Here is a 27,095-nt window from a genome sequence, read left to right on the forward strand (position 1 = left end):
TGCTGTGCTCTCTGCTGTTGCCATGGATCCTAGCTGATGTGATGTGCTGCTGCCATGCGCATGCTTATGCTCTATTAAATTGTTCCTGCTGTTGTTATATAGATCCTGCCTCTCCTGTGTGTGCATTTCCTTGCCCCTGGCTTGATCATGATGCATGATCCTTGCATTTATGCAAGTGCCAGTGCCCTGGGTGTGATGTGTATAGAACTGTGAATCTTGGAAATGCTCAATTGAGCATGGCTGTTGACTAAATACACCAACCCTTATTGGTGTGCTTCTGGATACAATTAAAATGCTCTATTCATTTATCTGTGATGCAATTGTTCAATTATATGGTTAGCTTAACTGTCTGGGCCTTGTGATGATACTATGCTTGGCTATAGTGATCTGTAGCAAGAGCAAGTGATGCTTTGATGATCTCTTGATCATTGCTTGCTTGTGAGCAAGTGTGTGCTTCTCTCTGTGATTCACTGGTGCTCACCAGTGCTGTTTGTGCTTCATACAGGCTTAGCCTGGTGTGTACTATTGCTGGCTTAAGCAACTGCTGTTGCTTGCAGTGATCCATTGGATCACTGCAAAGCCCTGGTGTTTAGTTTTTATTTGCTTAGTTCACTTATCTGTATTTGCCTGAATCTTACTGAAGTGGATAAGTGATGTGAGCTGCTTTGCAGTTGTGATCATCCAATTAAATGTGACAGGGCTAGATGGATGCCAACACTCATATGTGTACCCTAGACCTATACTGAAACCAAATCTATTATTATGTGTAGGTTCTTGTGCTGGCTGTGGGTTGAGGTAGCCCTGGCAGCACTGTGATGCTGTCAAGGGTAGCTCCCTCCTTCTGTGGCTTGCTCTAGTTGAGAATTGCTTTCTGGATTTGAACCACTGCTCACTGGCTTGATCCAATACTGGACTTCCAGTGGCTTTTGATGTTGAGAAATTATATAGACAAGGATTTGTCTATAGTCTGATGGCCTAACTAGCTGTAGGTGCTTAGTGTGTGGGTTAGGCTAGCTATGAATTCATTCTTGGCTGGATTCCTTTAGTTATGCATTGATTTGCATAACTGATGTTCCCATAGGATGATTACCTAGTGGTCTTACCCATATTTGCTTGCACCAAATGGCCTGGTAGCCAGATGATGACACAAACAGGGTATTTTACCCTTCTGTGCTCCAGTGATGCATTGTATGCTTATTTATGAGCAAAACTTGGTTTTGCTCAGGTTGATTTGGTTTATACCTCACTCCAGCTCCTAGATTGTTTGTTGGTGTAGAGGATTTCTTCAGTGCTGAGCTTGTGGTTGATTTACTTGCCCTGCTCCTCCTGGTGATCTTGTGGGCTTGATTCAGTGCTGTGGTGAGTTAGCAGATTGAACAGCAGTGGCTGTTCATGTGTTCTTGAGTTCTTGTGTTCTTACCAGTGAAGCCTGTCGATGGATATGGCCTAGGGTTTACTGTGGAGGCTTTTATGTGGTGCTCCCTTGCTCTCCCTGGTCGACAGCTTGGGTCTGCACACTTGGTGACTCACTGATGATGTGTGTGTGTGTTGTGCTACATGCACACTCAGTGACTTGGTGTTGAGCATGCACACATGCTGTGTGTGCTGCTTGTGTGTATGTGTGTACCAGATCCTTTGAACTTGGCTTGGAGAGGATCAGCTCGGCAGAGCTGTGATATTATCCACCATATTCACTTCTTTTCTAATCTGCCAAGTGGCTTTGCCACTTGGCATAATTTGTTCTTCTTCTTTGTGTGTGATTTTGTGCAGGGATCAAAAATTGATCAAAATGGACATGGAGGTCATCAAATCCAAGATCAAGTGAAGATGATCTTGTAGTATTTAGACTAGGATACATCCTTGTACTTTTCTTTTTATTTTCTTTTATTTTTCAATTTCACCAATTCTTGTAATGTGTTGTAATATTCATTTTATTTTCTCTTATGAATATTGTAATGACAATGTATATTGTGTGATGATCAATAAAGCTCAAAGTTTTATCTAATGAGCTTTACTTTATTATAATTATTCATCTTGTTTATTATTGATTGTTTACTTAATGAATTTCCTCAATTGAATTATTTAGGTAATTATTTAATGTTTGAATTTGAAATTCAAATTCAACATTGGTTTGAATTCAACCATGCCACTTCATTTAGAATTCAATCATGCAAACTCTCCCCTCTCTTCTCAAAACCCTAAACTAGTGAAGTGAGATGCAAGTTTGTCGCACTCTCGAAACCCTAACCCTGTAAGGTGTCGAGAGAGAAACTTGTCCCCCTTCGATGCAGTTTTTGTTTAAAAGCGCGAAATTTCCCCAGAATTTACTATGCAATGCACATCCCTTTCTAAAATCTACCCCTCGATCGTCTCTAAACCTGGGACATTACAGCGGGGAATCCTTCGTGGGACCTCCACTCCTCCAAACGTGACGTACCTTGTTGCAAAGCAAGGGAACACGGGAATACATCCTCGTCTCCGCGTGCCTCGGTTATTTCTATACCCGAGCTCTCTTTCCTTGTGATAGCCATCGTGCTTGAAGTACATATATCTTGCTATCACTTGTGCTACATATATCTTGTGCCTATCTTGCTTAGCTCTAGTTGTTATTGTTACACTTAGTTGAGCTTAGCATATTTAGGGTTTGTGCTTGTAAACTAAACGATAGTTTAATTCCGCATTCTTACAAGACAAATCCGCAAGAGTTTGTAATTGGCTATTCACCCCCCCCCCCCTCTAGGCGACATCTCGATCTTTCACTTATTAATGATGCATCTGGTCATAAAGTTATCAGTTTTCTTGATGGCAATGCGGGGTACAACCAAATTTGTTGGAGATATGCCCAAGAGGCAATAATAAAATGGTTATTATAATATATCTTTGTGTTTATGATAATGTTTACATTACATGCTATAATTGTATTAACCGAAACATTGATACATGTGTGTTATGTGAACAACAAGGAGTCCCTAGTAAGCCTCTTGTATAACTAGCTTGTTGATTAATAGATGATCATGGTTTCATGATCATGAACATTGGATGTTATTAATAACAAGGTTATATCATTATATGAATGGTGTAATGGACACACCCAATTAAGCATAGCATAAGATCACGTCATTAAGTTATTTGCTATAAGCTTTCGATACATAGTTACCTAGTCCTTTCGACCATGAGATCATGTAAATCACTTATACCGGAAATGTACTTTGATTACATCAAACGCCACTGCGTAAATGGGTGGTTATAAAGGTGGGATTAAGTATCCGGAAAGTATGAGTTGAGGCATATGGATCAACAGTGGGATTTGTCCATCCCGATGACGGATAGATATACTCTAGGCCCTCTCGGTGGAATGTCATCTAATAGCTTGCAAGAATATGAATGGTTCATAAGAGACCACATACCACGATACGAGTAAAGAGTACTTGTCATGAGACGAGGTTGAACGAGGTATAGAGATACCGATGATCAAACCTCGGAGAAGTAAAATATCGCGTGACAAAGGGAATCGGTATCGTATGTAAATGGTTCAATCGATCACTAAAGTCATCGTTGAATATGTGGGAGCCATTATGGATCTCCAGATCCCTCTATTGGTTATTGGTCGGAGAGAAGTCTCAACCATGTCTACATAGTTCGCGAACCTTAGGGTGACACACTTAAGGTTTGATGTCGTTTAAGTAGATATGGAATATGGAATGGAGTTCGAAGTTTTGTTCGGAGTCTCGGATGGGATCCAGGACATCACGAGGAGTTCCGGAATGGTCCGGAGAATAAGATTCATATATAGGAAGTCATTTTCTAGGTTTGAAAATGATCCGGTATTTTCTCTGGAAGGTTCTAGAACGTTCTAGAAGAGTCCGGAAGAAATCAGCATGGAAGGTGGAGTCCCAGAGGGACTCCACCCACCTTGGCCGGCCATCCTAAGGGAGGAGGAGTCCCAAGTGGACTCCTCCCCATGGTGGCCGGCCACCCCACCAAGGAAAAGGGGGAGTCCCACTCCCCCTAGGTTTGGTCATATGGAAGGTTTATGTTGGGGTCTTATTCGGAGACTTTTGACCTAATCCTTGGGGCTTCCACCTATATAAAGAGAGGAGGGGAGGGGCTGGTCGGCCACTCTTGCCACCACCTTGGCCACACCCCTTTGAGGGCCGGCGCCCAAGCCCCCTCTCCCAAACCCTAGCTACCTCTCCTCCACATACAACTCCCGCATACGCTTAGGCGAAGCTCTGCCGGAGTTCTCCACCATCACCGCCACCGCGCCGTCGTGCTGCCGGGATTCCAAGGAGGATCTACTACTTCCGCTGCCCGCTGGAACGGGGAGAAGGACGTCGTCATCAACATCGAACGTGTGACCGAGTACGGAGGTGCTGCCCGATTGTGGCACCATCAAGATCTTCTACGTGCTTTTGAAAGCGGCAAGTGATCGTCTACCGCAGAAACGAGAGCCTCCTCTTGTAGGCTTTGGAAATCTTCAAGGGTTAGTCTCATTCATCCCCTCGTTGCTCCCATCTTCTAGATTGCATCTTGGCTTGGATTGCGTTCTCGCGGTAGGAAATTTTTTGTTTTCTATGCTACGAATCCCATCAGTTGTATCAGAGCCGTGTCTATGCATAGATGATTGCACGAGTAGAACACAATTGTTTTGTGGGCGTTGATGCTTTGTTGTCTTTAGTTCGAGTACTTTGCATCTTTGTGGCATGGTGGGATGAAGCGGCTCGGGCTAACTTTACATGACCGCGTTCATGAGACTTGCTCCACGTTCGACATGCAACTTGTATTGCATAAGTGGCTTTGCGGGTGTCTGTCTCTCCCACCATAGTGAAGATTTAATTTACCCTTTCTATTGACAACACTAGTATCACCGTTGTGGTTCATGTTCGTAGGTAGATTAGATCTTACTCGAAAACCCTAAACCACGTAAAATATGCAAACCAAATTAGAGACGTCTAACTTGTTTTTGCAGGGTTTGGTGATGTGATATGGCCATGATGTGATGATGAATATGTATGAGATGATAGAGACCATAGAGACCTCTAAGGTCAGGCGCGAACCTGAATTAGCGAGTCTGGGTCGCTCGACCATAGAGACCTCTAAGGCCAGGCGCGAACCAATGCTGGGGCTGAGACAGAAAGTCGGAATCGATCTTTTTTCTTGCGACCTCAATTGAACGATCAAGATGAGCTCAGATGAAAAAGTTGTCAACATGAAAGTTCTTCGTTTTTTCGAGACGAACAACTTTGCTGTTTACGAGATTTTGATCCGAGATCGTTTGCTGCCTCAAAAATGGTGCAGAAGGTGCAGGAAGATTTCTGACCGAACAGTTACGGAAATCTCAGGTTTACTTGTTCGAGTTGGACTCTAATTAAGGTTTGTGACGTGAATCCAACCGTCTATCTTGCACGGGAAGTCCAGCCGCTCTTTATATACATAAAGGGTGACGGCCAATTGAACAACAACACACAATCGCAAAACCAATCTACAAACCTCTACTTTTTTTCTCTCCCGTCCTTTTTTTCTGCTCTTCGTTCGTCGGTGTTCTTCGTGTTGGAGAGCTTCGGTCTGCGAGGTCCTAGGGGTGGGCGAACCGACCTAGGGCAGCCCATCACCGCCGTGCGCCCAGACGGGGTCTCTCCCGGGCGTGTGGGGTTTCGGGTTCTCAAAAGAGCCCGCCGGATTGTCCTGCGTATCGCGCTTCCGGCGAGCCTCCTCCGGCGACGTGTCCTACGTATCACGCTCGACGCCGGAGGTACACGGTGACGTGTTCATGTGCGAACAGTACTATCCTATCCCAATCGTTCCAGCCTACCAGGTCTAGATGATTTTTTTTCCGTCAACACTGGCGTTCCTGTTATATTGTGATCCAAATTCCAAGAAGAGGCTAACTTCTGACGAGCGGAGCGAGGCCCGTCGCCGGTAGGCTTGGGTCGTACAGATCATTGCCACCGTCTATATATATTCCCTGTAAGCCGCCGCTAGGGTTTCATCGCATCATTGCACACCCACGGCGTTTGTAAACACCACCGAAATAGTGAAGTTTTGCTAGCTGGCGCCCGTGGTTTTTTCCTTGTGTGTTGCAAGGGTTTTCCACGTTAAAATCTCGTGTCCCCTGCAGTGTTTTACCTTTTCGTTCTTCGTTTATTGTGCATCTTGATTATAACAAGTGGTATCAGAGCCCGTGTTCTTTGGACCTAGGGTTTACGAGATGTCGTCACTGAAGTTCGATCTACCGCAGCTGGACTACACCACGAGATTAAAAGGGATAGAAAGTCTAGTTTGTTGTTTCTTAGTCAGGAAAAGTACATTGAGAAAGTTCTTCATCGTTTTAATATGCATGATGCAAAGTCAGTTACTACTCCTATTGCTTCTCATTTCAAGTTGTCAGCTTTGCAATGTCCTAGCTCTGAAGATGATATTGAGTACATGTCTCGAGTTCCCTATTCTAGTGCTGTTGGTTCCTTGATGTATGCCATGGTTTGTTCACGTCCTGATCTGTCATATGCTATGAGTTTGGTCAGTCGATACATGGCTAATCCTGGTAAAGAACATTGGAAAGCTGTTCAGTGGATTTTCAGGTACCTTCGCGGCACATCAAAAGCTTGCTTGAGGTTTGGCAGGATTGGTGAGGGGCTCGCCGGATATGTGGATTCAGATTATGCTGGCGATTTGGATAAGAGAAGGTCCCTCACAGGTTATGTGTTTACTATTGGTGGATGTCCTGTTAGCTGGAAGGCTACTTTGCACGATGCTGTTGCACAATCTACTACTGAGGCTGAGTACATGGCTATTGCTGAGGCAGGTAAAGAGGCTGTTTGGCTGGAAGGTTTATATGCTGAGCTTTGTGGAGATAATTCTTGCATTAAGTTGTTCAGTGACAGTCAAAGTGCTATTTATCTTACTAAAGATAAGATGTTCCATGAGAGGACAAAGCACATTGATATTAAGTACCACGCAATCAGAGATGTGGTTGCAAAAGGTAAAGTGAAGGTATGCAAGATTAGTACTCATGATAATCCTGCTGATATGATGACTAAGCCTGTCCCTGTGTCCAAGTTTGAGCTTTGCTCAAGCTTGGTTGGTATAACTGTTTAGCCCAAGTGGCTATTGGCGGCAGCAAGTGTTTTCTTTGTTGATTCAGGTGATTGTTGAAGTTCATGCTACAAGGAATTTGTCTCAAGGTGGAGTTTGTTATATTGTGATTCAAATTCCAAGAAGAGGCTAACTTCTGACGAGCGGAGCGAGGCCTGTCACCGGTAGGCTTGGGCCGAGCGAAGCGAGTCTGAAGTTAGCCCACACTGAGGCCGAGCAGGTGCACCTGGGGGGTGCGGGGGGCGAAGCCCCCCGCGGTACGGATCGTTGCCACCGTCTATATATATTCCCTGTAAGCCGCCGCTAGGGTTTCGTCGCATCATTGCACACCCACGACGTTTGTAAACACCACCGAAATAGTGAAGTTTTGCTGGCTGGCGCCCGTGGTTTTTCCCTTGTGTGTTGCAAGGGTTTTCCACGTTAAAATCTCGTGTCCCCTGCAGTGTTTTACCTTTTCGTTCTTCGTTTATTGTGCATCTTGATTATAACAGTTCCGCCATCCGCGATCCAGACCGACTCGGCGACATCCCGATTAGCTGATGAATAAAATCGAATTTGTCTGTGTTGAAGGATAGAAAGAGAGATATGCGGAATATGATGGATGTTGTATTGAGCCTCTCGGGCGAGTATATATAGTGGTACAAACTTGGAGGTTAAGATAGCTCTCCTAGAGATATGGTAGGTAGAGATTACAAATCCTAGACTACCTAATATACATATACCAAATATATCTATAACAGTCTGTTCAGTTGTTTGCTAGCCTTGCGCCAGCCGAAAATCGTTGTTCCTGGTGCTTGTCGGCGTGCCCCGCCCCGACGAGGCGACGTGCTGGTGTCCACCTCAATATTGCTGCTGCAATTCGTCCAGCCGTGCTGAATTGTTTGAATTATGAGCAAATTTATTAATGAAATAGGATAAATGATGAAGATATTAAGTTTGAATCTGGTGCTCAAAAGAAGTTGATAGATAAAGATTAAAAAGAGCAGCTCAGTCTCATACCTTGGTGGATTGGCGATAACAGCACTTGAGATGATGTCTCATAGAAGATTAATTAGGAAGGTATGTGGTTTGTTTGTTACTTTACTATTACTAGTAAGTATGCACGTGCACGCACGTTTCAAATTGTGTCCATAATATATATGCTGAAATTATTCTGCAATGAAATTAACATATGGTATGTATGTTGTAGTAGCTCGAACATGCAATCCTATACTTATATACAAACAAAATCTTCTGACATTTTTAGCACGCAATTATAATTAATTTTTTAGGCAACACATTATCTTTCTTTTTTTGAGAAACACAGTACATATTTTCTCTTCTCCCATTCTTTGTTCCCCCATTCTAGATAAGGTTTCTCAATGATACTTGTGTATCGGCATGATGCTTCTTCATAGAAGAAAGTTCTATCTCAGTGCTTCATGCTAAACCACCTCCCTTGGCATTCGGTATCTAACCACAACAACAATTATGGACAGGAAATTAGGAAGAATACAATTAATTCAACACCACTTGAATGGAACATTAACCACAAGGAACATCATAAACAGATTTTCACTGCATATAGGGCATAATCCAAACCAACATATCTTCCAATTTCATAATAAGGAATACCCAAAAGCATAGTAGAACACCGATTAGACAAAATTATGTGAAATGCGGATATACAAAACATAGTTCAGATCCTGATGAAGTAAGAACACAGAAAGAAGTATTTGATCACACTACATTGATGACATGACATCTATCGCCAATCTATCACATTTTTTCTGGCCAAAAACAAGTGGAATATATGCGAATAATTTACATGTTTATGGGTGCATATGCATAAAGTGTCACATCTATGTCCTCCACGCGGCAAATAAACATCGGACGAAAGTACTAACCATTGTGATTGGGCATCATCCTATTTTATTAAAGCCATCTATTTTAAAATATAAGATGGTAGTCTAAAAAATTAAATTCAAGACTGTTCATTAATGCAATTTGAACACATCAGATTTGCCAACCGAGTAATATATACATATGGAGACATGAAGAATTTTAGCAATCGACAAAAATAAAGATATTGGATAGTGAAAAAATCACTTACAATAGTTAAATGCTTCCAGCAGTATCTGTTCAGGTAAAGGGGGGACACATTTTTGCACTGTTACCTTTGTATCTCGAGAGCGGACTACTTTTTCTCGCATTGGAGCAATGACGTAAACTACCATAAAGAATCACTTGGATTTGGATCCAAATAAATTTCTCCCGTTCCTGAAAAGAAACATACTTCTTTCGAAGTGCAAAACTACCTTCTCGCAGGATGGTCACCTTCTGTTGTATTAATATGTGGAAAATGAAGCAACTTCAGTTAGCATGGAAAGGTGAAATGGTGAACTTGATGGACAACCTAAATAGAGTTCCATACCTCTATCGACAACCAAAGCAGAGTCATACATGATAGCCTGTTGTAAGGGAACATTACTTAAGATGAGCTAACATCAACAAAGTTAAATATATACAGCATCACGAATATGATTTGGTCAGTGCTGGTGGCCGCCTTCTAGTTACTGATACATAGGCAATCACCTGTTAAATGTAAATTCGAAGAGGATTGATCAGATGCAGTTTAACATCAACATAGGTAAATATAAACAGCAGCACAAATAAGACAAGGAAATTGCTCCAATTAAAGAAGCAAGAACCATATATTTTAATGGTCCATCAGAATGTTTTCCCTATCTGTGTTTCGAAAGCAAAAAAGAGGATCAAATTGATGGCCGAATTATATTTAGAGAAGACATTAAAATAAATTGCAAAATTGAGAGAAACTGCTAAGGCATATTATCTCTGGACTTGTTATTTCAATAGGAATGTCTCAGGAACTAAGACTGATTTCGTCATTCGCAATCGTTGCTCCTCAAGTTCTGCAATCACTGCTCCTCAAGTTCTCCAGTCTTAGTCGTAGAAGCCTAGGCTCTATTTCACATAATGAACTCGAATATGTTTCAGTGTTATATTCTACCCTTTCTTCTAAGATATGAATGGGATAAGGAGAAGTAAACTTACGGGAAAAAGATTCGTGATTATCCCTAAATGCTTCAATTTCCCATTTTCTCCATGTATGGATCTACCGTCATCCAAAGAGCAAACGCAGATATTTAGTACTTCGTAATTCATGATTATGAGATGCAGAAAGGAAGCACCATTTGGCATGCATGCCTGATAAAACAAGGACGAAGGTGGAACCGTGGAACACGGATAATAAACATGATAAAGGGCAAAAACCTTGAGCATAGCTAGCACCGTCGTCAAATTTCTTAAGTAAGCTCTTCATAGAAGGGATGTATCTGAACCAACATAACAGTAAGAAATCTAGTAATCAGGAAACACACGTTTGGCTAACTTGAGTAATGGGTAAGGTATATATCTTATCTCCGTCTAGCTGTGAAGTGAGCACATATGAAACCATTAGATGGCTGGGTTACCCACTATTAATTTTAAAATAGCGAAAGTGATGATAGGTAGATTATCCTTAAAGGTTGTCAACATAGATCTTGAGCATGTTGGACTATAGCGATTGCACAAGAAAATAGAATATGAACGGCGACCAAAGTGCAGGCTAACCTTGCTCCTGAAGGCGGGCTTAGCTGTGGGGGGCAACGGCTGCAGAGGCGGGCGAAGCGAGATCGGCGAGTGGGACAGCGGAGGCATCCAGGCCGACGCCTACGCGCGAGGACAGGGCGGCGGCGGATCATGCCGGCATCATATTGAGCATGCTCTGATGGGAGCGCATCAGGCCGATGAGAAGCACGGCGAGCCGGTAAGGAGCGCCACCGACCGTCCCGCCGGCGAGGCGTCGTAGCTGGCCGAATGGTGCGGGAGAGGTGCCGGTTTAACGGCTGGGAGAGCGGCGGCGACAGCTAGCGAGGAGGAGCAGATTGCAAAAGTGAAAGAGGCAAAAGAAAGAACCGTCAGGAGCGGTATTTTCGAGTGGGACGAATGGATTATTTTCTCTCAGGCAGAGCAAATTACGGACGCGTCTATGCGACGTGGGCGGGTCAAAGGAGGCGTCATTTAGGGAGGGGAGAATAACTGATTCTGGACCGTAGGATACATGTAGATGAACGGTTCAGATTTAATTTTCCTACGGCACTTCGTGCCTTTATAAGTAGTAGAGATAACTCTTTTAGCATGGACACTCCAAAGTAATATAATAAAATAAATATGGATTTCGTCTCACTAGTTATTGAGTTCAAAAGAAAAACAAATGAGGTCCTCATATTTTACAAGTCGCACCGAGACCCCCAATTTCTGGGGACGGCCCTGCATAAGACTCAGGAGTTCCGCAGCCCAATATCTTTACTATTAAATGGGAGTTGGTCATTTGACACTCAACGCACTTTGGTGGTCGTCATTAAAACAATCCGGACCCTCTAATCTATTCTCCCTATCTCAGCTTCGTCGGATAGAGCTCACGCTATCTTCATATCAGCGCTGAAATTAATTATGGCATATAATCAATCACGATATGGTAATCATATCTCAGGCCATCACATTAATTAGCAAGATATGCTCGGGATCTTCCATTTCCTATTCCCGACCTGAGCTCGTATCACGTAGGATTTCCTCCTGGAAAGGAACCACCGCCGCCCCGAGCCACCGCCACTTCACGCTGCGTCCCGCGCCCGCTTTTCCCACTAATTTCCTACCCTGGTTCCCACAGCTCCACGGCTCCCACACGGCGATGACGGCCGGAACCTCTGCGACGACGAGCTTATTCTCCATGCATTGCCCCATCGGCCCCACCCGAATCCCCTCTCGGCGTACATTCACGAGATCAAATTCTGACCTCCAGGTATAGGCCTCCCGCCGCTTGGATCTCACACCAAGGAGGGAGATGCCGTCGAGCGGAGTCAGGTCGAGCGGGTTGAGTTCTTCGCCCACTACACCAAACCATCAGCGTCTCCTTTCTGTTGATCCGCCTCCTCCTCACCGCCGCTCCGCCCGCCTTACTTACTTTCCCCTCACACAAAAGACAACGTCGGCGGATATCGCCGGTCATGTAGGAGGCGGAGGGGATCTTTGACGAGGAGCACCCGCGGTCCAACATGGGTAGGCTCTCTGCGCGCGCGGGATCGATCAGACGCGGCCGCAGCTTTGCTAAGAACCAGCTAAAACTGTCGAGGTATGTTCCTACAGTTAAGTGCATGTGATTTGTTTGTTAAAATGCTTAAAAGCGCAGTTTCATTCTGCATAGTTAATTTTGCTATAAGGATAATGGATTCTATTTGTTCTGTATAACATATTACTATTCGATCTGATTGGCAATTTTGAAGGTAATCATTTGCTTGCTTGGCTAATCAAATTTGTTGCATCCTTTATAAGTGGATTCTTGATTTAGGAACAAACAATAGGTGTTGAATGAGAAATTAAAATATGATGTTCATAAGTTCAGTACGGTCTTGCAGAACCAACGAAGTGAATAGACAACATCTCTTTGCTTGATTTCATTCTTTGCAGTCTACGCTGGATATGCGGAAGTGTCATTGGGACTGAAGACCATCATTTTACTTGTAAGATCTCCAAACATGTCTGGAGGCTGGAGGTTCTGGCGTACAAAGGTGGCTGGAGTCGACGATTCAGACATTGGATGGCTGCACTGGACATCTCAAACTGCCCCAGCTCTTCGTCTACTGTCACAACAATTAATACCATTTTGCTTTTTTGTTTTTGAGATTGCTCAAAGCAGTAATGAATGTTAATTGGTGAGCTGCCGTGTGCTGGCCATTTTCTCAATCGTCACGGTATGCAACCAAAAAGATACTCTATTTGCTAATGTCATGGTTTAGGAAGAGTACTTGTCTCTAAAAAGTTTCAGTTTGCTTTGCTTGAATTTGAGGCAGCTAATTAATATTAGCTCAGTAATTTCCTCTGTCGTGCTCGCCATAACACAAGTGCCCCACCAATTGAAATCATAGTGCAATAAACATTAATTAGGAACCTGTATACGCATAGAGTTTGTGAACAAATTATTTTTTCATAAACTTGGCATTAATGAATTTTGAGCTCTTTGTTTCACTATCTAGAAACCTCATTATGGTGTTTATGTACATTTGCTTTTCAGCTATTTCAAAGTCTGGACGGGGGCTGCTCGATTTTCTCATCTTGGACTGCCTATACAGCTCGAGTGCACCAGTGATTCTCTACATTCTTCTTTGTATTGTCCCTCCATTTCTAGACAGGTCAGTTCTGCACTTGCAAATGGAAACTGTTTAACTTCTTTGCGGAAGAGTTTATTCGCTCTTTACGTTTATTTCTCTCTCTCCTGTAGCTATAGCTGCATATTTTGTGCTTCTTACAATTGCAATGGTTGACCTTTGACAGAGAGAGTAAATTTCCTAATGATTTTCTTCCTATTGTAGTATTTACATCAATGCTCTCTAAGCATGAATGTGTTACAAATTGCCACTTTGGTTGTCTTCTTTATTTCTAGATAATACTAAATTTATATCAGCTAAACATCTGTCCCCGTTTGTTCTCCCCAAACACAATGATTATAGGGCTGCCGATGTTTTCTGGTGTTAGAATTTCATGGTTTGTCTTTTGGCAGCTGATTATTCAGTCGCATGATACTTGTGTTCTTAAGGGAAAAAATTAACATGATATTGTTTTGTGTCTATTAAATTGCTATTTACACTTAAATAGTTTATCTAACAATAGAAGTGATAGATACAAACTTTTCAATGTGTTTGTTTGATCTTTATTACCCTGGTTTGTCTCTTAGCATGCATCTTGCAAAAATAATCAAAGAGATGCTACCACTGCTGATACATCTATATGTAGCCATCTCCAGAATGAATCGCTTCAGTTGGGAGTAGCTCTGCCTCCATGCCTTTGTATAAATGATATAGACGATTTGTACGATTCAAAACTCGGATCTGTACGGGACACATGTGGATGGATCGTTCATAACCCGCAACTAACAACCCAAGTACACCATTGTACACCCATTTTGTGCTTAAATTGAACGTTTTCGGTGATTTTTTCAGCACATGCCAAAGCACTAGAGGTACAACGTTGCTTTTGGTTGTTTGGCCAGTACTTTCTACATGCAAAATCAATTGTATTTATTGTAAAACATTGCTTAATATCTGAACGTAGGACTTGAGCATGCTAACTATTTTACATGTTGATGCATGCATTCATTTCCATTTTGCTGAAAGATGAGGGCTCATACTAAGATGCATGCATTCATTTTTGTCTTGCTGAAGATGAGGACTGATAGTAAGATGCATGCATTCTTTTGAGTAAACATCTGGACACTGATTTAAAACGGATTTAGAAGTTGGTACAAGATCACTTAGAATTGTTTCGGATTTTTTCCAAATGAAAATATCTTTAAATCAATGATGATTGTACTGCAGCTACCGGGCATCAATTAGGACACACAAAAATTGTTCAAGCAAGTGTTCTATATCACTTATCACTCAATTCTTGCGAATTTTCATGAGCCACCTAATGTAAGGAGATCAATTTATCACGTGAAGATATGTTTCTTCTGTTCAAATGTGCCAAACTTGGGCACAATGTTGGTGATCATGTGGAGTAAGTTGTATATGTGACTTAGTAGATCATCTGCTCCATTTATAAAGGGCAATCTGAAATGTTCCAGTCTTTTTCACGTAGAATACTTTTGGACATGTTTGTTTTTTCTTATTTTCTGCTGGATTGGTTTGGTGATATAAAAAGAAATTTATCCAAAAGTTACTCGATCTGGTATGAGGTCCTCTCATGGATTCGATCCACCTCAGGTCCTCCCACAGTTGAGGGCGACTTCGCGGAGTGGTGGTCGCTGGTGGTGCGGACCGCCCCTCGCCAGCTGCGCAAAGGCACCTCGTCGATAATCATGCTCACGGCGTGGTGGATATGAAAGCACCGGAATGCTGCGGTCTTTGACAACACGCGTCCGTCAGTGGCATCCCTGTTCAACGACATTTGTTCTGAAGCGCGACAATGGGTGGACGCGGGGGCTCGAGGTGTTCGTCAACTCCTCCCCTAGGATAGGCTCTCTTTCTTGGGTCGAGTTGTGTGGCGGGGTGTGTCCTCTCGAGAACTTGTAATTATAACCTTCTTTTCTATCAATGCATCGAAACGCAAGGCTTTTGCGTTTTCGCGAAAAAAGTTACATGTAGTTATCTACCCTTCCATTTTTATACTTCATATAATGAAATCAAAACCAACATATGGATTGTTGCTTATTGTGTCCATGAGTGAGCATGTGAGGTAGGGTGGTTCTAATGACTCTCTTTACATAAGATCGTGTGTAAGATTTTCAAATGAGATGGATCACAACCACCGGAGAAGAATGCCAAGTTGGAGACGTCCAAGAAGAATGTGAAGGAAGAGAACATCCAATAAGAAGGCAGAGTTGGCATTTCCGGTGCAATTGCTAACCATCTCCACCCCACAATGTCATGTAAGTGGTAAATGCAGCCTCATATGTCATGGTTTCTTTACGTCCCTATTTGATGCAAATACTTTGTGCTTAGTGCTAAATGAGCATGACACGCTTATTTGTATAGCTACACTTGTTCATCAAGGGGGTGGTGCTAGAGATGCAAAAAAAAACCTAGAAATCACAAAATGAACTAGAAGCTGGACATTATGAGATCCCACTTGACACCTTACGTGATCCCACTAACTGTAATTTGACAAAATGCTATAATTTAACAAAAGCAACAACCCTTAATTAAGATTCCACTTTGCTCAGAATTAGTAAAATAGATTGTCTTAGAATACAATGTATCTATTTCCTTATATACACATGTGTGACATGAAAAATAATTTGACGGGGCCGTATCAACGCAAGGGCATTTAACTAGTACCCATCTAGTTTTGGGTGGAGTAACCACGCATTTATGGGTCTTTACTAAAAAGGTCTTTACTAAAAGAGAGATGATGCACGACACACTTTCTTAAGCCCTATATAGTCAGTGCTTTCTTCACCTCTGACTTTGCTCCTAGTATCTTTTTTCACTCAAATATCTTGTCACTATTTGCTTCGTCTCTTGGTTTATCATAGAAATGTGAGGTGTCAGAAAGTTTCTAAAAACAACGCATCTTTGTTGTGCAACTATGTTTCTGGTTTAAGGTACATCTGCTGATGTATATGTGGGTCAAATCTTTCTTAACTGTCAGTGCATCAAGCAGCTTCTTGAGGGGCACCAAAAAAGAATGGGCATCTTCTTCTATCTACTGAATCGAGGTTGCATGTAAAATAGTACCATCGCCTTTCTTCGGTCGTGAGGAACCTTTGTGTAGAGGGAATTGCCCGATTATAAATGAGTAAAATGCACAATGTTGAAGGATAGAGAGGGAGAGAGATATGCGGAATATGATGGATGTATTATTGAGCCTCATGGGCGAGTATATATAGGAGTACAAGGGACCGACTTAGAGTAGAAGACAAGAAACAAATCTATCCCTACCTAATCTATCCCTAACCGACATATACTCTAACACCCCCCGCAGTCGTAGCGGTAGCGTCGTGAACAACTGGAACATCGCGGACGGTCAGACTGGAGAGAAACCGAAGTAGAACCAGTGAGCTGCCTCGTGGACGGTGTCGCGGCGCACTAGCTTGGACTGTAGAGGAAGCTGGTGAGTCTCAGGCGAGGTGGTAGCCCTTTGTGCCGATGTCGAGATAGCCGTGAGCGTGGGTGCTGCAACCTTTGGTCGAGGGAGCCGCGCGAGGGATTGCCGTGGTTGATGTCGTGGGCGGGTGCCGGTGTCGATGTAGCCGCAAGCGCGTAGTGCGCGAGGAGAGTGACGGAGACGCGTCGAGGCAGTCGTGGAGGTTGTCGATGCCTTAGTCGATGCAGTCGGAGCCGTCAAGGATGAAGTGCAACCATAGTTTTACCAGAACCAGGCGCACGTCGGGGATGAAGGCATACTTCGGTTTTGCCAGAACCGAGTACACATAGAATAAGTCAGTGACGCGGTCGAGGCAGTCGTAGAGGCGATGCCGAAGAAGACGTTGTCGAAGCCGATGAAGACGAGACGTCCGGCGCGAGTTTGCCAAACTCGGGAACGTGTCGGGGACGAAGGCACTTCCGGTGTTGCCAGTACCGGGCATGTGAGGGGCAGGGACCATCATGAACTTGTCGCCATGTCAGAGGGACTAGCAGAGGAGGCCTCCGGAAGCGTCGCGGTCGCAGATCGACGGAGAGATGCTGACGCTGCCCGCGGTTCTCAGAGTAGAGTAGCAGGTGGTGTAGACGGGGACGAGGCGATGGCACGGGCGACGAAGTCGAGACGGTTGGAGACGTAGAAGGCGGCTAACCCAGTGGTGACCTGGGGTGGTCATGCTGGACGCCTAGACGGGCGTTGCGGTGGTCGGCGAGCCCAGCGCGACCTGAAGTGGTTGGCGAGCCCAGCGGAGACCTGGGGTGGGGGCGCGACGGCGGTACAGGAAGTAGGCGAGGAAGACCCAGCGGCGTGACGAAGACCATGCGCGGACGGAGGCGACCCACGCCGAATGGGCGGCGCTGTGGTGGCCTCGGACATCGATGCGCGGGGGACGGCGAAGGTGACCGCGTGCAGCAACGGCACGGCCCGAGGGGCCGGCGTAGCTACAGGGCGCGAGTCGGTGCAACGGCGGGAGACCACCAGCTACGTCCACGCCTCGGAAGGCGCGTCGGAAGCCGGTAGCGAGGACCAAAGGCGGCGCTGCGGTCCGAAGGGGCGACACGCAACGGCAACCCGATACTCGATCGGTGGTAGGCGCGTGCTCAGAGACTTGCTTGGCGTAGACGTGCGCGGGGTCGGTTGATCAGACCGACGGCGGCCCTACATGTGCCATGGCATGGACGACGCGCACATCGGAGTCGATGGCGGCGTTGTCGATGTAGTCCCGGGCGATGATGGCGAAGACGGACCAGTGATGGAGACCGCGCGGGCGAGACAGCCTGCGGCGTCGCACGTAGGGGCGCCCCGTGTGCGGCGCGTGCGGCTGTGCTGTGCGGTTGATGGCCGGTGCAGGTTGATGCCGTTGTCGAAGTAGAGGCGCAAGTGGACGGCGGCGATGGGCGACTCAATCCGATCTATGATCGGTAAAACCAAAAAGAAAAACGCCGGTGGAGCGACCGGCGGCGCAAAAAGAAAACCAATCTACGGATTGGAAAAAAAAAGACTCGAGGGCAGCGGATCAACGGATCGACGAACGAACCCTCATACGGATTGCGCGGCCCTCGGAGTAGATCATGGAGATTATCTCCCCGGGGGCGGCGCGGCGCGGAAACCTTGCGGCGGCTAGGTCGGCGGCTAGGTCAAGGAGCGTGCTGCTCTGATACCATGTAGAAGGATAGAGAGGGAGAGAGATATGCAGAATATGATGGATATATTATTGAGCCTCATGGACGAGTATATATAGGAGTACAAGGGACCGAGTTGGAGTAGAAGACAAGAAACAAATCTATCCCGACCTAATCTATCCCTAACCAACATATACTCTAACACACAAGGGGAGTGTCCGAGGGGTGTCAATTGGGTCCTAATTTTATGAAAGTGCATATCTAAGTCCTAAAAGTAATAAGTGATTCATGGCAGGTCCTACACAGGTTTGACCTTTCTACTTGGCACGTTGACCCATGCCACATCAGCAATGTTTCTGGAGAAAGTCTCTACATAATTATATCTTCTAATCTTAGAGCCCTATTGTCCATTTCTCTTCTAAATTATCCAGTCTGCTACATTTATTTCCGCACTGGTTGAGCGTCGGAGGAGATGCAGCATGAGGCTATCCTCACGCCATGGAGTCGGTGGCTTGGTTTCACTGATGGTGGCATGGCCGTGTCCTAGTTATCTCTCCGTGGAATTTTCTCTGACCCATTTATGTGATGTCTTCCATGAACGTGTAACTCGTTTGGAAATTTCTTCTAGCACCTAGCAAGCACTGAATCAAAAAGAAATTGTAGATAATAGAGAATATTGTTACTTGTTAGATTTTTCTTTTTAAAACTGGCTACGGCGGGCTTACGCCAGCCTGAACATTAATAATCAACAAGTGTACAAGGGATCATTACAAATTTTTGGAGGAAGGAAGAGGAGTCGGGGGTAGGGAGGGGACCTCAAGGTGGGTCAAAACTATTACACCAATTATTTAGAGAGAGGGAGGCAGAGGGGTGGTACATCTATGAGCCCAAAGCCTAATGTCTTGGATGCATCTGCGGGAAACCAGGGCGAGGTATTTGTCAATGCCATTGAAGGTCTTAGCATTTCGTCTCTTCCAAATGTTCCATGCAATGGCGGTGCTGATAGTAGTTTCTTCATAACTTCGGCATCGCGAAGTCCAAATTTCGGAGAGGCCGGAGAGGGGATGAGCTTGAAGATCCTGGTAGAAGAATGTCCAAATTTCACAGGCACGGGGGCAGCGAAGGAGGAGGTGGTCGGTATCTTCATCTTGAGGGCAGAAGAGACACATTGCGAAGGGCCCGAGATGGTGTCAGAAGCGGTGCTCGTTGGTGGGGAGGCGCCTCTTCCCAGCAAGCCAGCAGAAGATCTTGCACTTAAGGGGAGCAGCGCTTTTCCACACTTTCTCCGCCACCTCGTCAATCTGCATATGCCTGAAAGAATTGGAGTAGACACTTTTGTTCGAGAGCTTTTTGTTAGTGATGCGGTCCCAATGCGAATCCGGCACATCGTCGCACAGAATCACAAAGCTAAGCTCAAAGGCAAGGTTACGGAGGTCAGTCTCGGTGGCCTGCGACAGGCGGGGCTCCACCGTGCCGCGGAAGTCAGAAGTCAGGGCTGTGGCAACGTTAGCGTTCATGCAGGTGGAGTGGGAGAAGAGGTTCGGGAACCGGTCTTGGAGGGTGTGGTCTCCGAGCCAGAGGTCAGTCCAAAAGGCCGTCATGTCGCCTTTGCCGATGGTGACTTTAGATATAGACAGAAAGGTTTCGAGGCCTGCAACAATCCCTTTCCAGGCGGGGGTGTCGAGGTGGTGGGGATCTCCCAAGTCCTGAGCCCCCGTCCAGTCGTACCTACGGCGAAACCAGCAGGCCCGGGGGGCAGAGGAGTCGGAGTGAAGTTTGGTTAGGAATTTGGAAAGAAGGGCAGAGATTTGAGCCCGAATGGAAAGTACACCCAGCCCGTCCCGGTCTTTAAGGGTACAAACCTCATCCCAGGCGACTTTGCAGTTGCCGCCATTACAAGTTTCTTCTCCAGTCCAGAGGAAGGCCCGACGACGTTTGTCAATGGCCTCAACGATGCCAGCAGGGGGGATGCCTGCCCCCATGGCGTGAGCCAGCATGGCCGTGAGGATAGAGTTGACAATGATCAAGCGTCCTCTGATAGGGAGGCATCAACCTCTCCATCCGGCAAGGCTCATGTCACTGTTTGTCATAATGGTGGTAAAGTCCCTGATACGTCTCCGACGTATCGATAATTTCTTATGTTACATGCCACATTATTGATGATATCTACATGTTTTATGCACACTTTATGTCATATTCGTGCATTTTCTGGAACTAACCTATTAACAAGATGCCGAAGTGCCAGTTGCTGTTTTCTGCTGTTTTTGGTTTCAGAAATCCTAGTAAGGAAATATTCTCAGAATTGGACGAAATCAACGCCCAGGGTCCTATTTTGCCACGAAGCTTCCAGAAGACCGAAGAGTCAACGGAGTGGGGCCACGAGGTGGCCAGGAGGGCAGGCGGCGCGGCCCCACCCTTGGCCGCGCCGCCCTGCCTCCTGGGCCCCTCGCGTCGCCCCCTGACCTACACTTCCGCCTACTTAAAGCCTTCGTTGCGAAACCCCCAGTACCGAGAGCCACGATACGGAAAACCTTCCAGAGACGCCGCCGCCGCCAATCCCATCTCGGGGGATTCAGGAGATCGCCTCCGGCACCCTGCCGGAGAGGGGAATCATCTCCCGGAGGACTCTACGCCGCCATGGTCGCCTCCGGAGTGATGAGTAAGTAGTCTACCCCTGGACTATGGGTCCATAGCAGTAGCTAGATGGTTGTCTTCTCCTCATTGTGCTTAATTGTCGGGTCTTGTGAGCTGCCGAACATGATCAAGATCATCTATCTGTAATTCTATTTGTTGTGTTTGTTGGGATCCGATGAATAGAGAATACTATGTTATGTTGATTATCAATTTATATCTATGTGTTGTTTATGATCTTGCATGCTCTCCGTTACTAGTAGATGCTCTGGCCAAGTAGATGCTGGTAACTCCAAGAGGGGGTATTTATGCTCGATAGTGGGTTCATGTCTCCGTGAATCTGGGGAAGTGACAGAAATCTCTAAGATTATGGATGTGTTATTGCCACTAGGGATAAAACATTGGTGCTATGTTCGAGGATGTAGTTACTGATTATATTACGCGCAATACTTAATGCAATTGTATATTTGTTAGCAACTTAATACTGGAAGGGGTTCGGATGATAACCTGAAGGTGGACTTTTTAGGCATAGATGCATGCTGGATAGCGGTCTATGTACTTTGTCGTAATGCCCAATTAAATCTCACTATACTCATCATAATATGTATGTGCATGGTCATGCCCTCTCTATTTGTCAATTGCCCAACTGTAATTTGTTCACCCAACATGCTGTTTATCTTATGGGAGAGACACCTCTAGTGAACTGTGGACCCCGGTCCAATTCTCTATACTGAAATACAATCTACTGCAATACTTGTTCTACTGTTTTCTGCAAACAATCATCTTCCACACTATACATCTAATCCTTTGTTACAGCAAGCCGGTGAGATTGACAACCTCGCTGTTACGTTGGGGCAAAGTATTTTGGTTGTGTTGTGCAGGTTCCACGTTGGCGCCGGAGTCCCTGGTGTTGCGCCGCACTACATCTCGCCGCCATCAACCTTCAACGTGCTTCTTGGCTCCTACTGGTTCGATAAACCTTGGTTTCATACTGAGGGAAAACATGCCGCTGTACGCATCACACCTTCCTCTTGGGGTTCCCAACGGACGTGTGCTACACGCACGCCATCAAGCAATTTTTTTGGCGCCGTTGCCGGGGAGATCAAGACACGCTGCAAGGAGAATCTCCACATCGCAATCTCTTTACTTTGTTTTTGTCTTGCTTAGTTTTATTTACTACTTTGTTTGCTGCACTAAATCAAAATACAAAAAAATTAGTTGCTATTTTTACTTTATTTACTATCTTGTTTGCTATATCGAAAACACAAAAAAATTAGTTACGTGCATTTACTTTATCTAGTTTGCTTTATTTACTGCTGCTAAAATGAGTAATCCTGAAGTTGAAGTTCGTTCGTTTAAGCAACGAGGGGGAGAATGTTTAAGAGATGCTTGGTATAGAATTAGTGATGCCCATAATAGGTGCACTAAGAAACACTCCACCACTATCCTGCTCAGAAATTTTTATGTTGGTGTCTCTAGCTGGAATAGGTATGTTCTTGATAGTCTCGCGAAAGGTAACTTCCTAAGTACTCCTGCATTAGAAGCTAGCTGCATTATTGAGAGTCTATTTGGAATACCACCTGTTAATGAAGTTAAAATTGAAATCTCTCTTGAAGATGTTATGAAAAAATTGGAAACCATAGAGAAAAAATTTCCAAGTATTGAAACTAAATTGGAAATGTTACTTGATAAAACTAATGAACTTGATAAATCCTTAGGAGGAATTGATGAAAGAATTAGTGTCCTAGGAACTTGTGTTGTTCATGATGATCAAACCAATAGGATTGGCGAACTTGAAAAAGCTATGGGAACCTTGGGTTCAACATTTTCTTCTCTTAAATATAAGGAGAAAGCTTATGTGGGTAAGGAGCAAAAGTTTATGTATGTCTCTAAAGTGCCTAAACCAAAGAAATATTATTATAGGCCTAAAATTTACAAAGCCCTTAGTACCACTACGGATGGGAGAGCTTATGATAACGATGCTCCATCTCTCGATAATACTTGATACACACTTTCTGCGCCTAGCTGAAAGGCGTTAAAGAAAAGCGCTTATGGGAGACAACCCATGTTTTTACTACAGTACTTTGTTTTTATTTTGTATCTTGGAAGTTTTTTACTACTGTAGCAACCTCTCCTTATCTTAGTTTAGTGTTTTATTGTGCCAAGTAAAGTCGTTGATAGTAAAGTTCATACTAGATTTGGATTACTGCGCAGAAACAGATTTCTTTGCTGTCACGAATCTGGGCAAAATTCTCTGTAGGTAACTCAGAAAATTATGCCAATTTACGTGAGTGATCCTCAGATATGTACGCAACTTTCATTAAATTTGAGCATTTTCATTTGAGCAAGTCTGGTGCCTCAATAAAATTCGTCAATACGAACTGTTCTGTTTTGACACATTCTGCCTTTTATTTCGCATTGCCTGTTTTGTTATGTTCGATGGATATTTCGATTCCATTTCAGTAGCTTTGTGCAATGTCCAGAAGTGTTAAGAATGATTATGTCACCTCTGAACATGTATATTTTGATTGTGCACTAACCCTCTAATGAGTTGTTCTAAGTTTGGTGTGGAGGAAGTTTTCAAGGATCAAGAGAGGGAGATGATACAACATGATCAAGGAGAGTGAAAGCTCTAAGCTTGGGGATGCCCCGGTGGTTCACCCCTGCATATATCAAGAAGACTCAAGCGTCTAAGCTTGGGGATGCCTTCCAAGGCATCCCCTTCTTCATCGACAATATTATCAGGTTCCTCCCCTGAAACTATATTTTTATTCCATCACAGCTTATGTGCTTTGCTTGGAGCGTCAGTTTGTTTTTGTTTTTGTTTTGTTTGAATAAAATGGATCCTAGCATTCCTTGTGTGGGAGAGAGACACGCTCCGCTGTTGCATATGGACAAGTATGTCCTTAGGTTCTACTCATAGTATTCATGGCGAAGTTTCTTCTTCGTTAAATTGTTATATGGTTGGAATTGGAAAATGATACATGTAGTAATTGCTAAAATGTCTTGGATAATGTGATACTTGGCAATTGTTGTGCTCATGTTTAAGCTCTTGCATCATATACTTTGCACCCATTAATGAAGAAATACATAGAGCATGCTAAAATTTGGTTTGCATATTTGGTTTCTCTAAAGTCTAGATAATTTCTAGTATTGAGTTTGAACAACAAGGAAGACGGTGTAGAGTCTTATAATATTTACAATATGTCTTTTATGTGAGTTTTGCTGCACCGCTTCATCCTTGTGTTTGTTTCAAATAGCCTTGCTAGCCTAAACCTTGTATCGAGAGGGAATACCTCTCATGCATCCAAATACTTGAGCCAACCACTATGCCATTTGTGTCCACCATACCTACCTACTACATGGTATTTCTCAGCCATTCCAAAGTAAATTGCTTGAGTGCTACCTTTAAATTTCCATTCTTCACCTTTACAATATATAGCTCATGGGACAAATAGCTTAAAAACTATTGTGGTATTGAATATGTACTTATGCACTTTATCTCTTATTAAGTTGCTCGTTGTTCGATAACCATGTTCCTGGGGACGCCATCAACTACTCTTTGTTGAATATCATGTGAGTTGCTATGCATGTTCGTCTTGTCTGAAGTAAGGGCGATATACCACCTTATGGTTAGAGCGTGCATATTGTTAGAGAAGAACATTGGGCCGCTAACTAAAGCCATGATCCATGGTGGAAGATTCAGTTTTGGACATATATCCTCAATATCATATGAGAAAAATAATTGTTGCTACATGCTTATGCATAAAAGAGGAGTCCACTATATGTTGTCTATGTTGTCCCGGTATGGATGTCTAAGTTGAGAATAATCAATAGCGAGAAATCCAATGCGAGCTTTCTCCTTAGACCATTGTACAGGCGGCATAGAGGTACCCCTTTGTGACACTTGGTTGAAACATGTGCATTGCGATAATCCCGGTAGTCCAAGCTAATTAGGACAAGGTGCGGGCACTATTAGTATACTATGCATGAGGCTTGCAACTTGTAAGATATAATTTACATGATACATATGCTTTATTACTACCGTTGACAAAATTGTTTCTTGTTTTCAAAATCAAAGCTCTAGCACAAATATAGCAATCGATGCTTTCCTCTTTGAAGGACCTTTCTTTTACTTTTATGTTGAGTCAGTTCACCTATCTCTCTCCACCTCAAGAAGCAAACACTTGTGCGAACTGTGCATTGATTCCTACATACTTGCATATTGCACTTATTATATTACTCTATGTTGACAATTTCCATGAGATATACATGTTATAAGTTGAAAGCAACCGCTAAAACTTCATCTTCCTTTGTGTTGCTTCAATACCTTTACTTTGAATTATTGCTTTATGAGTTAACACTTATGCAAGACTTATTGATGCTTGTCTTGAAGTACTATTCATGAAAAGTCTTTGCTTTATGATTCATTTGTTTACTCATGTCATATACATTGTTTTGATCGCTGCATTCACTACATATGTTTACAAATAGTATGATCAAGGTTATGATGGCATGTCACTCCAGAAATTATCTTTGTTTATCGTTTACCTGCTCGGGACGAGCAGGAACTAAGCTTGGGGATGCTGATACGTCTCCGACGTATCGATAATTTCTTATGTTCCATGCCACATTATTGATGATATCTACATGTTTTATGCACACTTTATGTCATATTCGTGCATTTTCTGGAACTAACCTATTAACAAGATGCCGAAGTGCCGATTCTTTTCTGCTGTTTTTGGTTTCAGAAATCCTAGTAAGGAAATATTCTCGGAATTGGACGAAATCAACGCACAGGGTCCTATTTTGCCACGAAGCTTCCAGAAGACCGAAGAGTCAACGGAGTGGGGCCACGAGGTGGCCAGGAGGGCAGGCGGCGCGGCCCTACCCTTGGCCGCGCCGCCCTGCCTCCTGGGCCCCTCGCGTCGCCCCCTGACCTACCCTTCCGCCTACTTAAAGCCTTCGTTGCGAAACCCCCAGTACCGAGAGCCACGATACGGAAAACCTTCCAGAGACGCCGTCGCCGCCAATCCCATCTCGGGGGATTCAGGAGATCGCCTCCGGCACCCTGCCGGAGAGGGGAATCATCTCCCGGAGGACTCTACGCCGCCATGGTCGCCTCCGGAGTGATGAGTGAGTAGTCTACCCCTGGACTATGGGTCCATAGCAGTAGCTAGATGGTTGTCTTCTCCTCATTGTGCTTAATTGTCGGGTCTTGTGAGCTGCCGAACATGATCAAGATCATCTATCTGTAATTCTATATGTTGTGTTTGTTGGGATCCGATGAATAGAGAATACTATGTTATGTTGATTATCAATTTATATCTATGTGTTGTTTATGATCTTGCATGCTCTCCGTTACTAGTAGATGCTCTGGCCAAGTAGATGCTGGTAACTCCAAGAGGGGGTATTTATGCTCGATAGTGGGTTCATGTCTCCGTGAATCTGGGGAAGTGACAGAAATCTCTAAGATTATGGATGTGCTGTTGCCACTAGGGATAAAACATTGGTGCTATGTTCGAGGATGTAGTTACTGATTACATTACGCGCAATACTTAATGCAATTGTCTGTTGTTAGCAACTTAATACTGGAAGGGGTTCGGATGATAACCTGAAGGTGGACTTTTTAGGCATAGATGCATGCTGGATAGCGGTCTATGTACTTTGTCGTAATGCCCAATTAAATCTCACTATACTCATCATAATATGTATGTGCATGGTCATGCCCTCTCTATTTGTCAATTGCCCAACTGTAATTTGTTCACCCAACATGCTGTTTATCTTATGGGAGAGACACCTCTAGTGAACTGTGGACCCCGGTCCAATTCTCTATACTGAAATACAATCTACTGCAATACTTGTTCTACTGTTTTCTGCAAACAATCATCTTCCACACTATATATCTAATCCTTTGTTACAGCAAGCCGGTGAGATTGACAACCTCGCTATTACGTTGGGGCAAAGTACTTTGTTTGTGTTGTGCAGGTTCCACGTTGGCGCCGGAATCCCTGGTGTTGCGCCGCACTACATCTCGCCGCCATCAACCTTCAACGTGCTTCTTGGCTCCTA

At 44.2% G+C, this 27,095-nt stretch overlaps 1 protein-coding gene and 2 long non-coding RNA genes across 5 annotated transcripts; 1 reads left to right on the top strand and 2 right to left on the bottom strand.

Annotated features, from left to right (window-relative positions):
• Positions 1-8,190: 8,190 nt before the first annotated feature.
• LOC127298966 (uncharacterized) lies at positions 8,191-11,083 on the bottom strand. Of its 3 annotated transcripts, XR_007850230.2 has the most exons (5): positions 10,705-11,083; positions 10,147-10,207; positions 9,506-9,666; positions 9,185-9,411; positions 8,191-8,544 (listed from the first exon to the last, which is right to left on the bottom strand). It is a non-coding gene; the product is annotated as an uncharacterized lncRNA (long non-coding RNA). The 3 variants fall into 3 exon arrangements; XR_011744559.1 differs by lacking the exon at positions 8,191-8,544 and having other exon boundaries at positions 8,572-9,411; XR_007850229.2 differs by lacking the exons at positions 8,191-8,544; positions 10,147-10,207 and having other exon boundaries at positions 8,572-9,411.
• A 578-nt stretch (positions 11,084-11,661) lies between these two features.
• Positions 11,662-14,761, top strand: LOC127298965 (uncharacterized). Its single transcript, XR_007850228.2, has 2 exons — positions 11,662-12,884; positions 13,205-14,761. It is a non-coding gene; the product is annotated as an uncharacterized lncRNA (long non-coding RNA).
• Positions 14,762-19,582: 4,821 nt separating this feature from the next.
• On the bottom strand, positions 19,583-20,374 carry LOC139831403 (uncharacterized). Its single transcript, XM_071820673.1, has one exon. It carries the CDS (start codon positions 20,372-20,374, stop codon positions 19,583-19,585), a length of 792 nt encoding a protein of 263 aa, XP_071676774.1.
• Between the last annotated feature and the right edge of the window lie 6,721 nt (positions 20,375-27,095).

The sequence above is a fragment of the Lolium perenne genome, chromosome 5, assembly GCF_019359855.2.
Source record: "Lolium perenne isolate Kyuss_39 chromosome 5, Kyuss_2.0, whole genome shotgun sequence".
NCBI lineage: Eukaryota > Viridiplantae > Streptophyta > Magnoliopsida > Poales > Poaceae > Lolium > Lolium perenne.

Excerpts from the sequence above, each read along its gene's own strand:
- LOC139831403 (XM_071820673.1), bottom strand. The coding sequence starts at position 20,374 with ATGGGGGCAGGCATCCCCCCTGCTGGCATCGTTGAGGCCATTGACAAA.